General features: G+C 43.6%; 1 protein-coding gene across 2 annotated transcripts in view; it reads right to left on the reverse strand.

Annotated features, from left to right (window-relative positions):
- Positions 1–13,825, reverse strand: part of TMEFF2 (transmembrane protein with EGF like and two follistatin like domains 2) — a 136,714-nt gene that overhangs the window by 19,561 nt on the left and 103,328 nt on the right. For both annotated transcript variants that reach the window (XM_068686551.1, XM_068686550.1), the window contains exons 6-7: positions 6,727–6,875; positions 5,793–5,852 (exon numbers count right to left, since the gene is read on the reverse strand). In XM_068686551.1, coding sequence (XP_068542652.1) covers positions 5,793–5,852; positions 6,727–6,875 — 209 coding nt within the window. The remainder of the gene's footprint in view (positions 1–5,792; positions 5,853–6,726; positions 6,876–13,825) is intronic.

The raw sequence follows: 13,825 nt of genomic DNA on the forward strand, positions 1-13,825 counted from the left end.
TTAAGGGCTAAGCTTTAAAGGCACAAATGGAAATGCTCTTTTTTTCCCGAGCTACATAAGTCTCCATAAAGAGATGTCTAACAGTTCACCTGAGACCCAATGTAAGTTTTAATGCTAACAATTACAGGTTCCATGAGCATGACACCGGGAAATCGTAAGGAATGAAAAGGCACAATTTCTCTCATTATAAAACCACACGCACACAGAAAAACAAAAATCCAAAATAATGAGGCACATTTTACCAAGCTTACCGTACGCAATTCAAAGTTAAAGGATCTGAAGATAAATTTAAGGCTGTTCTGTGTAAGAAAAGCACTCCATTGAACTACTGCTAGTCTTGGGATAGCCTAGGTGGCAATTCCCACACCTGCACAATCACATTAATGCCCCAGTTTTTCCTGTTTCAGAAGGAAAACATCTGGTCTACCCAATGACACAGAAAAATGCCGGAGTAGGACTTTCTGCACTGCACCTTTTGAAAACAAGGAGTTAAATGACAGAAAGAAGCAGCTGCAATTTTTCATTTAAAAAAAGCTTACAGGACAAGTGAAGGTTCGGGGACCAAGCTGACATTGCTGGCTACTCAGACTTTAGTTCAGAAGTAGCTGACAGTGAGATTTATTAACCTACCCGGCAGACTCTATCTTTACATTTTTTATTTTCTTCTGGATATCACCAACAGTGGAGGAGCTGAAAGGCAGCAGAGGGGCTAGAGACCACGGCGCTATCGGAACATGATAATCTCTCTTTTGCCTTTGAAAACCATTCAAAGAGCTCCTGAATAGGCATAGTTTTCTTATGTGTTTTATAGTGCTACATAAATTAAACTAAGCTACATACGGTCATTATTTCTGAGTCAATGCCATACTGCTTTCTGTGAGCTTGATTTTGGAAGCCTCCAGATCCCAGCCAGAGAACTGAGATGTTTCCTCTGCTTTACTTCTTGGAAAACTTCTCTCTCAGGATTGAGTAGATCCTGGGTTGAGTAGACAAAAATGCCTTCTCTAGCTGACTCTACTAAGAAAGTATTTTTTTAAGTCAAGACCAGCTCTGTTCTTACATCATACTGAATTTATAAGCCCCAGGCTTCAGATGTTTGTAGACGTTTACATTTCTGAACAATTGGACATCTTGAAGGCTGTCCATGCACATGGGGCAAGATACAGTTGTATCTCCTGGAGGGAAATGCCCTCATTGCTTTCCCCAGGTCGCAGACCAAAAATATCTGTAATGTATGGCCTGAAATCCAGTCTATATGGAGCTCTTTCACTGTTTTGAAGAGCTCATCTGTTGCCTTTTGTGGATTTTCACTGGGAATAAACCTCATGTGTGTTTTAATGAAATCTTGCACTTGTAAATGCAGCTAACAATCCCAGCTTTATGTTTTTAAGAAATGTATAAATTGTATTATTCTTGTATTCACAAATGCCAGGCATGTGTGTGAATGCGGGTGGCAGCCACACCGAGGAAGCATTCCTGCTGCCACGCAGCTGTCAAAATAGTAAAATATTTTTTTTCAATTTTCAAGCAATTCGATGGAAAAGCAGCAACATTTCCGAACTAATCTATTTGTTTAGTGTGACAACCTCTGACTTAGAGCCTGACTAAATTGAAAGCCAAGCAAATCTGCATACGCAAGGATGCAATTTTCCTAGCGCTTTTACAAAGCTGAAGATGAGAAATGGTTTCTCTCTCTCTGTGATGGATGCACGGTGCTCAGCTCTATGTCTCACTTGCTAATTCCATTAAGAAGAAAGGAAAGTCTGGTTCACAAAGGCAGAGCAGAACTGCACAATAGTTTATTTGCCATAGCTAAGCTCCGGGGCTCCATTATCCTTCACCAGTTTAATGTATGTCTGACAAAAATTAATTTGAAGGGGCAATGTCTTGTAGTTTACGCTCAAAACAACCTACTTGGAAGGTTTTAGAATCTGGAGAAGGAATCCACCCTGAATTTCTTATTTTATTCCTGGAATTGGAAGAAAACACCTCAGGCTTTGTAGAGAAATTCGGTGCTGCTGCTCTGATTCCTGGGCCCCACCCAGGGACTAGTACGGATGATGAAGACAACTGTGGTGAACAGCTGAAGTCAGGGGGGTCGGCATCAAGGCTGTGAAGAAAAGCATGAATCACCCACTGGTGCTTCCTACACGGTCTGGATCAGCGGATCTCTCTCAAGTTTCTTTGAGAAGCATGGCTTCTTCCCCCAGTCAAGGAGATTAGAAGTTAATGATGCAGAACGATGACGTTTCACCAAGTTTCAGGATTGTTTTCTTTTTTTCAAACATAAATGTTATGCTGTATTTATTTTGGAAAAGGCACGGTCCAAGGCTCTTCTTTATCCCTGCATAATCCGCGGAAGTTCCTGTGGCCTCTGTGCCACAGCCTTGGCCCAGCCATGGGCAGACGGTGTGTTGACACAGATGGGTTTTGCCCTTTTTGGTGGAGCATTCAGTTTGCTTCGACAACACAGCCATCTGCTAGTGAGCAACCCAAAAATACAACTCAGAACAACCATTTGTGGATGTGAATTTTCCACCAAAAGAGACTCTTGTGGCTAAAAATGCCCTTTTTTTCCCTGTGTTCATCGTCTTTGCTGCGTGGTTGGAGTTTGGCTGCTGAGACTTGATCTAATCAATGCTCGTAGAGAGAGTTTTGTCTGGCCTGCAAGATCGTATTATTGAGTAGGTCTATCAAATTTGTCAGTGTCTTCACTGACAATTTTCATGAATATATAACATTGAAATATGGCTCAACCAAGCCCACTTGTTCTTTTTAGTCCTTAAAATGGCTTGGAAAAAAATCTCTTTAATTTGATAATGAAAAAGGATAAAATCAGTAAGGGGTATAATAGCTAATATCCAGATCTTAAGAAGGAAATATAAGCATTAAATAATAATAATAATAAAAAGACAAATGAATAAACAGGATGAAAACTCCTCAACTGCTCAGACTATTTAATGCAAAAACGCCACTGAAACAGCCAACTTCTTTATGCAGAAAAAGAAAAACAAACTTATCCAAGAAAACATCCTTCACAGCACTTTCAGACACTACTTTCTAAAACATACATTACAAATATTTTTCCATAGAAGTTGTGAGATCAAGTACTTTTCTACTGGATTTGAAGAAAACCCCTGCCCATTCATATATTGGCTAAAACTGACTGCCATCTCACACACTTGATCAACATCAACGAGCTGGTATTTGCTGAAAAGAGTGAAAATCCCCCGAAGTCTGATAAATTCTTTGGGGTGTCAGAAAAATGAGAGGGGCCAGAATTGCCCAAGTCGAGGCACGGACAGACAGATGTACAGACACTGTGTTGACACGTGTTGCACACCCAGGCACGGGGCTCCCTGCCTTCTGTGTGTCTCAGGCATTTCCAACTCAAAAGCAAATCTTGCCTGCATGAAGAAAGAGCACTTAAAAAACACAAGGCTATGCCAACTTAATGTAAAGATTTATGTTCCAAAGGAATGAGTGCTCTCAGCTTTGCAGACTGAAAGATTTACTCGTTCATTAACTGGGATCAATGGGCTTCAAAGAAGAACAGGAGGGAGCAAAGACATTGATTCAACAGTGTGAATGGTTTATGATGAAAAAAGTCCACTGGCTGTTGGGTTGTCTGCAAAGGAGCTGCCTCCCTGGGACCCCGAGATAAGGGTGCGTGGGTTTTGATGTGCTGTTTGGTTACCACCTGTCCTGTTTGGTTACTGTGATTTTTACGACGAGCATTTGGTACCACTGCATTAGTGTAACAGACAACATGGACTCATAGACACATTTAGCTCGGAAAAGACCTTCAAGATCATCAGGTCCAACTGTCAACTTGACTTTCTAAGCCACTTCTGCAACAATTATTCCCACTTATTATTCTTATACTACCCATAATCAAACTTTTCTGCACTTCAGGAATGCCAGTAGCCATAGCTCTGCCTTCCCTGCCCAATAACCCAATTTCCTTCTTGTGTTCCCTGCTTGACTTCCAACTTCCATGAAGCTTTGCTGCAACCAAATTTCTCCTCAGGACTGCTACCCACCATCTCTCCTTTCGAGTGTGGGCTGAAATATCATCTGTCTGCTAAACCGGAGCTGTTCTCCTCCTGCCCACTTCTGAGCTGAAGGTGCCTTCTGTGCTCCTCTTCCTCCATGACCCATGACTTTGCTTTCTCATCTCATTGCTATTATTTCCTCCTCCTCCCTCGTCTTCAAGCCGCCTCTCCTCCCATTTTCTTACAGCTCGCTTGCTTCGTGCTTAAACATGCTGTCTCCTCTCTCTGGGTGATGTGGGTCACTGCCAGCCAGGAGCTCAGTTACGGGGCAGGAGCAGAGGCGGGCAGGTTGCACAAGATTCAGTGAGGGGCTGCAGACTTTCAGTCTCATTCGGGGACTCCAGTAATCTCCCCAGCTCTCCAGCAAGGAAGAGAAAGGATCTAACACAGCTCTATTTCTTGTCCTTATTTCTGACTCAAAAGAAATCATTTTGGCCTAGTTTGCCATAACTTCTGCCCACCCCAGGACACAACCTCAGCCCTTCCAGCCTTTTAAGAAAACTGACTGCAGACTTTTCTTTCTGTGCATGACTCTCTTCACCTGTGGAAGGGCTCCTTGGCAGCAGGAATTATCTGGACCATGGTACGTCTTTGATCTTTTGGAAAGTAATCCCAGCGTTCACTCTCTGTAGAAATTTCTTCCTTTGCTGCTTTGTCCTGCAGCCACCCTGACACCTCGAGCTCCTCTGGCTCATCGAGCCTTCATTTATTCATAGCTCCATGTTTTAATCATCACGCACCATTTTTAAAGTAGGATCAGAACAATCAGTTTCTAACGGTTGGGTGTTATAGCAACACAGGGCCATCGTGCACACAGAGCCCTCACAAGGGGTGAGCAGACAAATTCAGTAAGGCTGAAGTAATCTCACGGTAAGAGATATTTAGACCTGTGAAACATCAGCTGGATTTCACCTAAGCCATGCAGCTCAGGTAAACCCAGCAATTGGCATCTATTCTCTCGAAAGATCTCCTTTTGAAATACAAAAATCTCACAAACCTAAGCTGTGAATACAACACCTGACACATTTTCACCATACCTTCCTAAATGCTCCAATTCTCCGCACGAGCTGTGAACATTTGCGTGAGTGCACGTGCACCCACACCCCCGCACACACCCAATTTCTAAATCAATCCTCCGAGGCAAAGGGTGTAAAGCAAATACCTCCCAAGCCCCACTAGGATTTACACGCTTTTAATTTCAAAAACCATATAAGGCTATTTGGCCATTATGTTTTACTGTAGCTTCTAAATATATTAAAACCGTTTATCACTGTAAAAAAACATTTCAAGAACCTTGTTAACTTAACAGTAAAACACAGACAGATAATCTTATCTATTATGGAAATGTTTCATCATGTCACAGCTGTGCTAGGCTCTGGATTTTCACCTCCTTAAGCCTGTATATATTATGAAAAGAATATGCATACTCTATGCATAGTAATTCAATAATTTTCATCAATGTCTGTTAATTCTGGCGAACAGTTTTACCACATTTATTATTTCCACTGCTGGAGCAGGTGCTTTATGATCAGAGTATCTGTACATTGATAATAATGGAAGAAGCCCATTTGTTAAGGAGATAGCTCCCAGCAAAACCAAGTAATAAGAACACAGTGGTTTTTAATGCAAACAAACAACACCATAGCAGAAGATGAGGACACATCGCCTCTGTAAACAGAGGAGAAAAGCGACTTACATGTCTTGCCAACTGTGATTCTCACGGAATAGGAACCATACCTGCATAATCTGTCCGTGCGTAATGCCCATCTTCAGATTTTGTAGTTGCTGTGGTATTATCTGTGTTAAAAGAAATATGTTGAGTTGCTTGGGGAGCCTCTGCTTTCCACTGAATACGCCCCAGTGCCCATGCAAACACAGCATCCCTTCCATGCACAGCACCGCTGCTGGCTGCAGGGCTCCCCTGGGCTTGCCAGGTGAAAACAGCAGGAGCGGGCTTTTTGGAATGAAACACAAAATATCTTCCATTAAGAAAGCACATTTTTTCCTAACGATACGTGACAACAGATTGCAGCTGGGATAGATCTATCAGGGTAAAGCAGGACTTGTCATTTCTGTTCTACTTGAAGTAATTGGGGAGTTTTAATATGTACCCTGAAATGAACTGTCACGTAGGGCAGTTAACTTTAAAGAAATGGGAATAAATGAGAACGTGTTTAATAGACAGGTATAGTATGGCCTTGTGAGTAGATGTACTGAGGATTTATAGGTCAGAAGCTAAGGGGGAAAAAAGCTATTAACTGTCCGAGCCCCAGTAGACACTTTATTTACAGGAGCTATTTAAAGGCAAATTTTCTTCATTTTTATTTCCGAACAGACTAGAGTTTTTAAAGTCAATTCAAGGGTCACACAGGTGATAGAGCACCCTGGGAGCTGGGCACGGAGAAGCATGGTATTCGCGGCAAACACAGCTAGTCTCCATGTGGTATTAACAAAATTTCCTTCCAGGCACTGCTGGCATCCCATGAGCCCAGCAGATGAGAAACAAGCACCAGCACTGCGCACCATACACATTACAGGAGTCTAATGGAAATGCGAGAAGTGCCAAATAAGAAGCCAGCCCCAGTTTTTTCTCTCTCTCTTTTTTTTTTTTTTTCCTCCCTGAACGAAAATTGAAAACATTCTTTGAAATGAGTTTTGTTATGAGCGTTACCTTGACATCGACCCAAAGACATGACTTCAATTTTCTCCTGTTTCTGGCATGATGCCTCTTTGATTTGACATGCATTATCATAAGATTTCCCATCGGAAGCACAAAGAGGATTGAAGTTGGTTTGAGAACAGTCAATGTTGCACACACACCTGAAGAGACAGAAGAGAGAAAAAAGAAGAGGCTAATGTGAGAAAGTTCTTTCGTGACATCATAAATGCATCTCAGAAAGAAAAGTGTTTGTATTTTCCTGACTGAACAATGCAAATCAACAGAATGAAAGCGGAAAATTCTTTTAAAAGGTCATTTGTATTTCTGGATGGAAATGAATGCAGGGGAAGAGGAGAGGCACAGAAAACAAAAGCGAGAAAAAGGACACGTTAAAAAGGGAGTTATAGATGGAAAACTAAATGACAGCATCACCAACTGCAATTTCTTGTAAACCAAAGAACATCCAAGCAGATATCTGAGTAATTTACGTTGCTGTAACCTCTTAGATTAAAGAAACCACAAAATTTACCTCTGTTGAGGTGCTGCCCACACAGCGTGGGTAAATATCACAGAATCAGTGTTATCCATTAATTATATCAATTTAGGATCGGGTAATATGGCAGCTAAAGGCATTCTGATCACAGTACAAGAAGAGATGTTGAAAGCACACCTCATCCTACAGGGATGCCCCCCCCTGCCAAAACGGAGGGTGGCACCAGCGAGGCATCAGGTGCATCTCCAGGGCCATGACCCAGCTCGTGAGCTCCTGGGCTGCTAGAGGACGTGAACCAAAAGCACGGTGAGGACAGCTGGGGGTCTTGCTTCAAAAGCATGGTCTGAATCTCAAGTAACACGCTAACGTGGACACATCCTCACCCTAGCGAGCCTTGCCCATTGCTCAAGAAGTTGGAGAAGCCCAATTACTTCCACCACAGCCTTTTTTCTTTAGGTTTCTCCCGTTCCATTATTGTTAGCCATGTCAGACACCCTCGGGCATCGGCGGAGGAAAGCCACGCTGATCTTCCATCCTCTGCCCCCTGCACCAGGCAGCTCAGCCTCGGCGCGGCTTACGAGGCTTACGTTAACACCGAGGCAATCCTGCTTGGGGACAAAGCCAGAGGTCTAACCTGGCAGCTGCTTCGGCTCCTCCGAGCATGTAATTGTGCACACGCTGCTATCTAAACTCTTGCTGGCTCCTTCTGACATTTAAGGCAGAGCAAAGCCAGCGCCGCTCCATCTCCAGCCCGCTGGTCGCACTCAGCCTCCCAGTGCCTGCTCGGCGGCTCTGCCTTTTCAAAGTTAAGTAATGGAAATGCCAGCCTGCCAGCCTCACTGCTTGACTTCAGAAAGCATTTAAAAGTCAGTTCCCCTTCCGTTCACATCACGCGTTCGGACACCTTCGGCAATGGGAAGTGCAGCAACAGAAAAATGCTGGGGGCAAGGGCTCGGAAAGAGGAATCCCAGGGAATCAGACGGCGTGGGTCAGATTTCTGCCATCACCCCCATTGGTCTCTGGCTTCTGCAAACGTGCCCAGTGAAATGAAAATCTGGGGAACCACGGCTCGTATACGTTTAGGCTTACTTTACATTAGGCAGCTCATTAAATACAGAAAACTTCAGCTCAAAGACAGGCCAAAGGTGAAAAGCCACGGCTATAAATTAAATTAAACGATTTCATAACCAGTAGAAGGTGGGAGCGTGGCTCCCTGTGTAGCAATTTCACCATGCTGATGACTACACAGGATGTAAGAAAGCATCCAGTCCCTTTCCTAAGAACCTCCTTATCAGCGGCATATGGATGTTCTGCTCCCCCACAGCATTACGGCCGTCATTTCTTCCCGCAGTCATTTCCAGCTTCCCACCTTAGTCAAACTCACTTCATTAGGAACCATTTGCTGCTCGAGTAATCAGAAGTTCTTCCACGTTGCTCTACCATTTGCATTTCAGATGGGACACAATCAGCCATATGCTCTTTTTTTTTGGTAATAAACCAGCTAAGCAGCAGCTTCCATACTCAACACCTAGCTACAAGAAACGAGCGTGGGTTAATATATATTATGTCTCAAGTCAAGAGAAAATTAAGTCAATGAGAAAATTAAAACAAAAGGATACTCTTTAGGGGAAATCTAAGCAACCTGGGATGCAATTTAAAAAACACCCAGGGGATGTACGAAGCTAATCTTGGAGTAAGGCACTTAAGAGACGTATTTTTAAAGGTGTTTAGATGCCTAAAGATGCATGCAAACATTTTGTGTGGGATTTCTGAAATCTCAGAGACCTCTCTCTCACTGACTTCAAAGACCATTTTAGAGCTCATTAGGCATTTGTTTGCATCTTTTGATACCTTCCAAATAAAAAAAAAACAAAAAAAAAGTTCCCCGACGACTTTTCTGACCTCTCTCAGTAAAAGTGAGAAGCAAACAAAGATTTTCTAAACCTGAAACCTTAATTGCGAGAGCAACCTTTCCTCCCCGGCAGCAAGCCTGCAGCTGCACGGTATGAGCAGGATGGAGCACGTGCTCCTTGTGTTTGAGGGACACCAGGGAGGGACAACTGCTGCAGGACACTACGTGCTCAAGTTTTATGGCAACCCCTGCATGAAGCCTGCGCTTTGGGGTTGACTAAATAGGCGATGAAAAAGTGCTGCAATCCTTGTCACCAGGATCTCCTGACTGCGAGGTCTGGGTGTCATCCACCTCTCACACAGCTCTGCGAGGAGAGCTTCTGCCTTGCAGCCGTGGCTTCTTACGGCTTCTGCACTTGCACACACAAATCCTCTTTAAAGTCTGCACAATTAAGACAACATTAAATATATGTCAGGAAAAGCTAAAGGTAGGATTTCATCAGTAAGATTAATGCACTGGGTTGCTGACTCTGTTTAATTCATAGTGTTCATCTTATCAGGGAAAATGACAGTATATTAAAGCGCATTTTTTTCAGACTAGAGGAACAAGCAGGCTGCCATTTCAGCCATGCCCACAAAGTCAAGAAGAGCACATTACAGGGAAGAAGGTGAAGCGTTTACTGCAAACGTGCACGCCCAGGCACGCGCCGCCACAGAGCACGCATCGTCCTGGAGCAGGATCCATTGCTTACAGAATAAATACGAGGTGAGTGGCACTCCGAGTACTCCATTTAACGAAATCCTATCGCTGGAGACAAAGCTGCCTTCACGTCTTGAAGCATGACGGCCATCTCCTGCTGGACGAGGAGAACCAAGCTGGGATGTCCCTGCTTGGGTCCCAGCGTGAGGCGCCAGGCCAGGCAAGACCACCTTCAGTCCTTCAGATCCTGCACTACGTCTCTGATTTTAAGCAATTTGGCCACCTCACCATTTTATCATCCTGGCTTTGACTTCCGATTATAGTTACATCAATAAATCCATTTGGTTTCCCTGTTCCTAAGGGCAGCACTGCAGAAAGCTCGGCAGCACAAAGGCTGGCTGTTTTTCCCTCGGGCTCAAGAAGCTGTGAGAAGGTTAATGAGGTCTCCTAAGGGTCACAGGATGAAATGTACCCAAGAGCATACACAAAATACATGTGTAAGGTTTACCCATGCTTTCTGCAGGGGAAAAAAAGCAGCTTTAAAAGCATCTGTGTAGAAGGAGTGCTTCTAAGATGCCAGCCGATACCCTGCAGCTCCCTCGAGAAAGGAAAAAATCCTGAATGCTGTCCCACAGGCCCAGTGCATCCTGCAAGTAATGGGGCCCACACGTTCACTGATTAAAATTTGGGCTGCCGCTGTAAACAATCATTAAACAAGGCTCAATTTCTTCCATTTATTCTTCCGGGTCATTATGATAGTCCCTGATGAATTCCGTTTCTTTTATACGCTCTATTCTACGTATGCCATTTCATGCGATTAAAATCTTGGAGGAGCTCAACATCTCACGACCCACTCAATTATTTTGCTGATCACAAAAGCATAAAAATGAAACAAAGAAAACTAAGAAAACTGGCAAACCTGGGCTCCTCCTTGGGGATTTGGAGCTGATTGCCTTTGTACCTCTTGTGGCACAGCTTTGTGGCACTGCTTACCCTGCAATGAGGACATCGCGTCAAGGCACAACTGGAAGGTCTCTGTAGGGGCTGGGATTGGTGACCTGATGGAGAAACCCATGAGGCTGCCTATTCCTATCCAGAGCTGGACCATGAAAAAGAGCCTAGCCAGGCCTCAGTGAGGTCTGCATCCCAGAAGTGATGGCAACGCTGCCTGGCCAGCTGGAACAGCCAACTTGGCTTTCTACTGAACTGGTCTCTGTAAAAATTAATGGGGTCAGGGAACTGGCCCTGGGTGAGTACACCAGTGAGCGCCTGGTCTCCCACCTCCCCACTCTCCTGTAAATAGCGTATGGTATTGTTCTCTGAGCACAAAGAGAGGCTTCGCCTGCAGAGAGAACGCTGCTGAAGAGAGGATTCACAGCTATGAAGGGCTGTCCCTGGAGTGAGGAACAGCATTTGAAGGAGGTGTCTCGATAGAAAGAGAGAATAGTTCCTCGCCCATAAAGTGCAGGAGAATGCTATAATTACACTTCCTTAGTTCATGAATATAGTATAATCATTAGTGACACAGCCATGATAAAAAGAAGCCCACTCCACACTTTATCTCTGCTCCTAAGACAACTATTCAGTCTTTGTTTTCAGCAATGTACTGCTGAAAAATAATTAAAAAAAAATACTATGCTCTATCTGTACGTAGCATGAGGGAGGTTTCATACGTAGCTTGATAGGACTCAAGAAGGATAAATGTGACCGTGCTTCTAAAAGAGCGGTTTTACTGGGAACAGATGCAGGAATGTTTTTGTCAGAGCGAGATGGCAATGGCAGCTCTTCCCTATTCAACATATTTTAATTAGCCCGCCGTAGTTTGGAAACCTGAGAGCATTGTTGGTACTACCTCTGTTTATTAAAGATTCATATGCAGACTTTGCTGGCCATGGGTCATTTGCTTTTTGGAACCAGAGCAACAGAAAATTGTGTCGGAGATATCTGCAGAAAGTACTTAATGAAATGACTAACGTCTTCAGCCAAGTGTCTAGTTGATTACAGGGTCCAAACAGCAGAACAGCAATAAATCTGCCACAAAGAGAATTGTCAGTCAAGAAAAAAGGCATAAAACCAAACAGACAGGGAAGCGGGAGCTAAAAATGTGAAAATGCAAATCCAGTGTTATTTTTACTAGTCAGAGCTCTGATATTTGAGTGCATATGCTAATTTGGTCAAGTGTGAGATCCAGCCATGTCTCAGTGCACACTATTTTACAGGGAAAGCGATGTTCCATTCTGCAGTCATTTTAAACATGTCGTATATTTTCTCCAGGCAAAAATAAAAAAGCAAGGAAAAAAAAAAAAAACAACAACATTTTGCAGCATAAAAAAGCCCAAAGCCTTCCCTTTGCCATAAAACAGTGTATAAATAAAAACACGCTTGTTGTACATTTACGATATTTCCACCAGTGAGATTTCTTCCCCTCCTCTGTTCTGACTAGAAAGCAGTGATCAGAAACTCAAATTTCTGGTTGGATACCGGTGGTTTCCTCTCCAAGCCCCTGCCCCTCCAAATCGGACATTAAATGGCCATTTAAAGCTAACCTGGCAGTGTACGCCTGCACTGAGAGCCCCGCAATCACTCCCAAATGCTTTCTCCATCATTTGGATTCCTGCAAGGTTTTTCTTTTTGGTAGACAGGGCACCTTTGTTGACATTACCAGCAGGCTAGTTGAAAGGAAGCCAGGCTGAACATTATGCCTCCATCCTCCAACAGGCACCGCAGCGTGGTTCAGCTGGGTGTCAGGAGGCAGGCAGGAGCGCTCATTTATCCGGGCAGCTTTGGGCACGTTGAATACATCCCTGTAAATCATACTCCCGTGCCCTGAAAACCTCGATGTTGAGTCCATATGGACTTCTGGTAGCCTGGTCAAGCTCCAGTGAACTACAGTGAGTGGTCTCTGCACAAGAAGATGGCACCGAAGCTGTGCTCCAGGAAGAAGGCAAAACTGAGGCAGGCTGAATATCATGTACACACACATACATCCGTATAAAACAGTATATAAAGCATGTATTCAGAATGCACAGACACGATTTTTACCTCGTTCTATGAATTATACCTCAACACCTGCCTGTGCGTGCTGGAAGACTGAAATCCTATTACCGCACTCTTAAAAACATCATTGAAAGGCTTAGAGTGTAGGGATGCTGCAAGTCTACTTCAAAACAAACTTTATTTTTGAGGCAGACGCAAAACTTTAGCTGCAGTGCAGAACAATAAACAATACATATTTTATAATGGCAGCACAAAAATAGCATGCGATATTACTTTCCTGGGTCTGCTGGTACTTCTCTTCTGCTTTAAGATCACAAGAGAAGAAAAAGCGTGGCTTCCTTTGAGTGCCTTCCATTCAATGTTATCTAGTTATTTATTTATTTTTTTCTTTTTGTCCTTTGCAGCCTGGCTTCTGCTCTGAGCACGTCTACTTCTCGCAGTGGCTTCCCTAGGATATTTTACCTATTTCGACTGTTCAAATGTTTATCTTCACCCCGAGTAAAAGGAGAAAAGCTTGATTCCCTCAGGGTGATGCACTGTTTCTGCATGGCATTTCAACAGCACGCTGTTATTCAAACAATTAGAAATCACAGAGACCATGCAAGGAATTATCAGCATCCTGCATAGAGAGTTTTATTATTATGTAGTGCATAATGAAAATGATTTGAAGGACCCCAAAGCATCATAACAGAAGGAAGCGCTGAATAATAAGGTGTTGTTTTTTGTTTTTTTGGGTTTTTTTTGGACTGCAAGAGCCCAAAATATTGTTTACTGGACATATGTCAAGCTAAAATGCACTAAAGTGGAGGATATATTTATTGCTGTCCTTCCCTGCATACCAAATGCAACATATTTTGTGAGCCTAGCTGGAGCACGGAGCCAGGAGCCGGGGTAATCGCTGTACAGCTGCTGGAGAGCAGGGAGTGACTGGCAATGCTTAAAAAAGGGAGGCATTTTTCAGAGCACGTTTGCTCTGAAATTGCCACAATGACAGCTCACGGAGGTTGTTTCAAAAGGTTTCGTGAGTGCCGTCTGGGTGCCAGCTCCTCCACCGTGCTGGACCAGCCGGC

Source organism: Anas acuta, chromosome 6, assembly GCF_963932015.1.
Source record: "Anas acuta chromosome 6, bAnaAcu1.1, whole genome shotgun sequence".
NCBI lineage: Eukaryota > Metazoa > Chordata > Aves > Anseriformes > Anatidae > Anas > Anas acuta.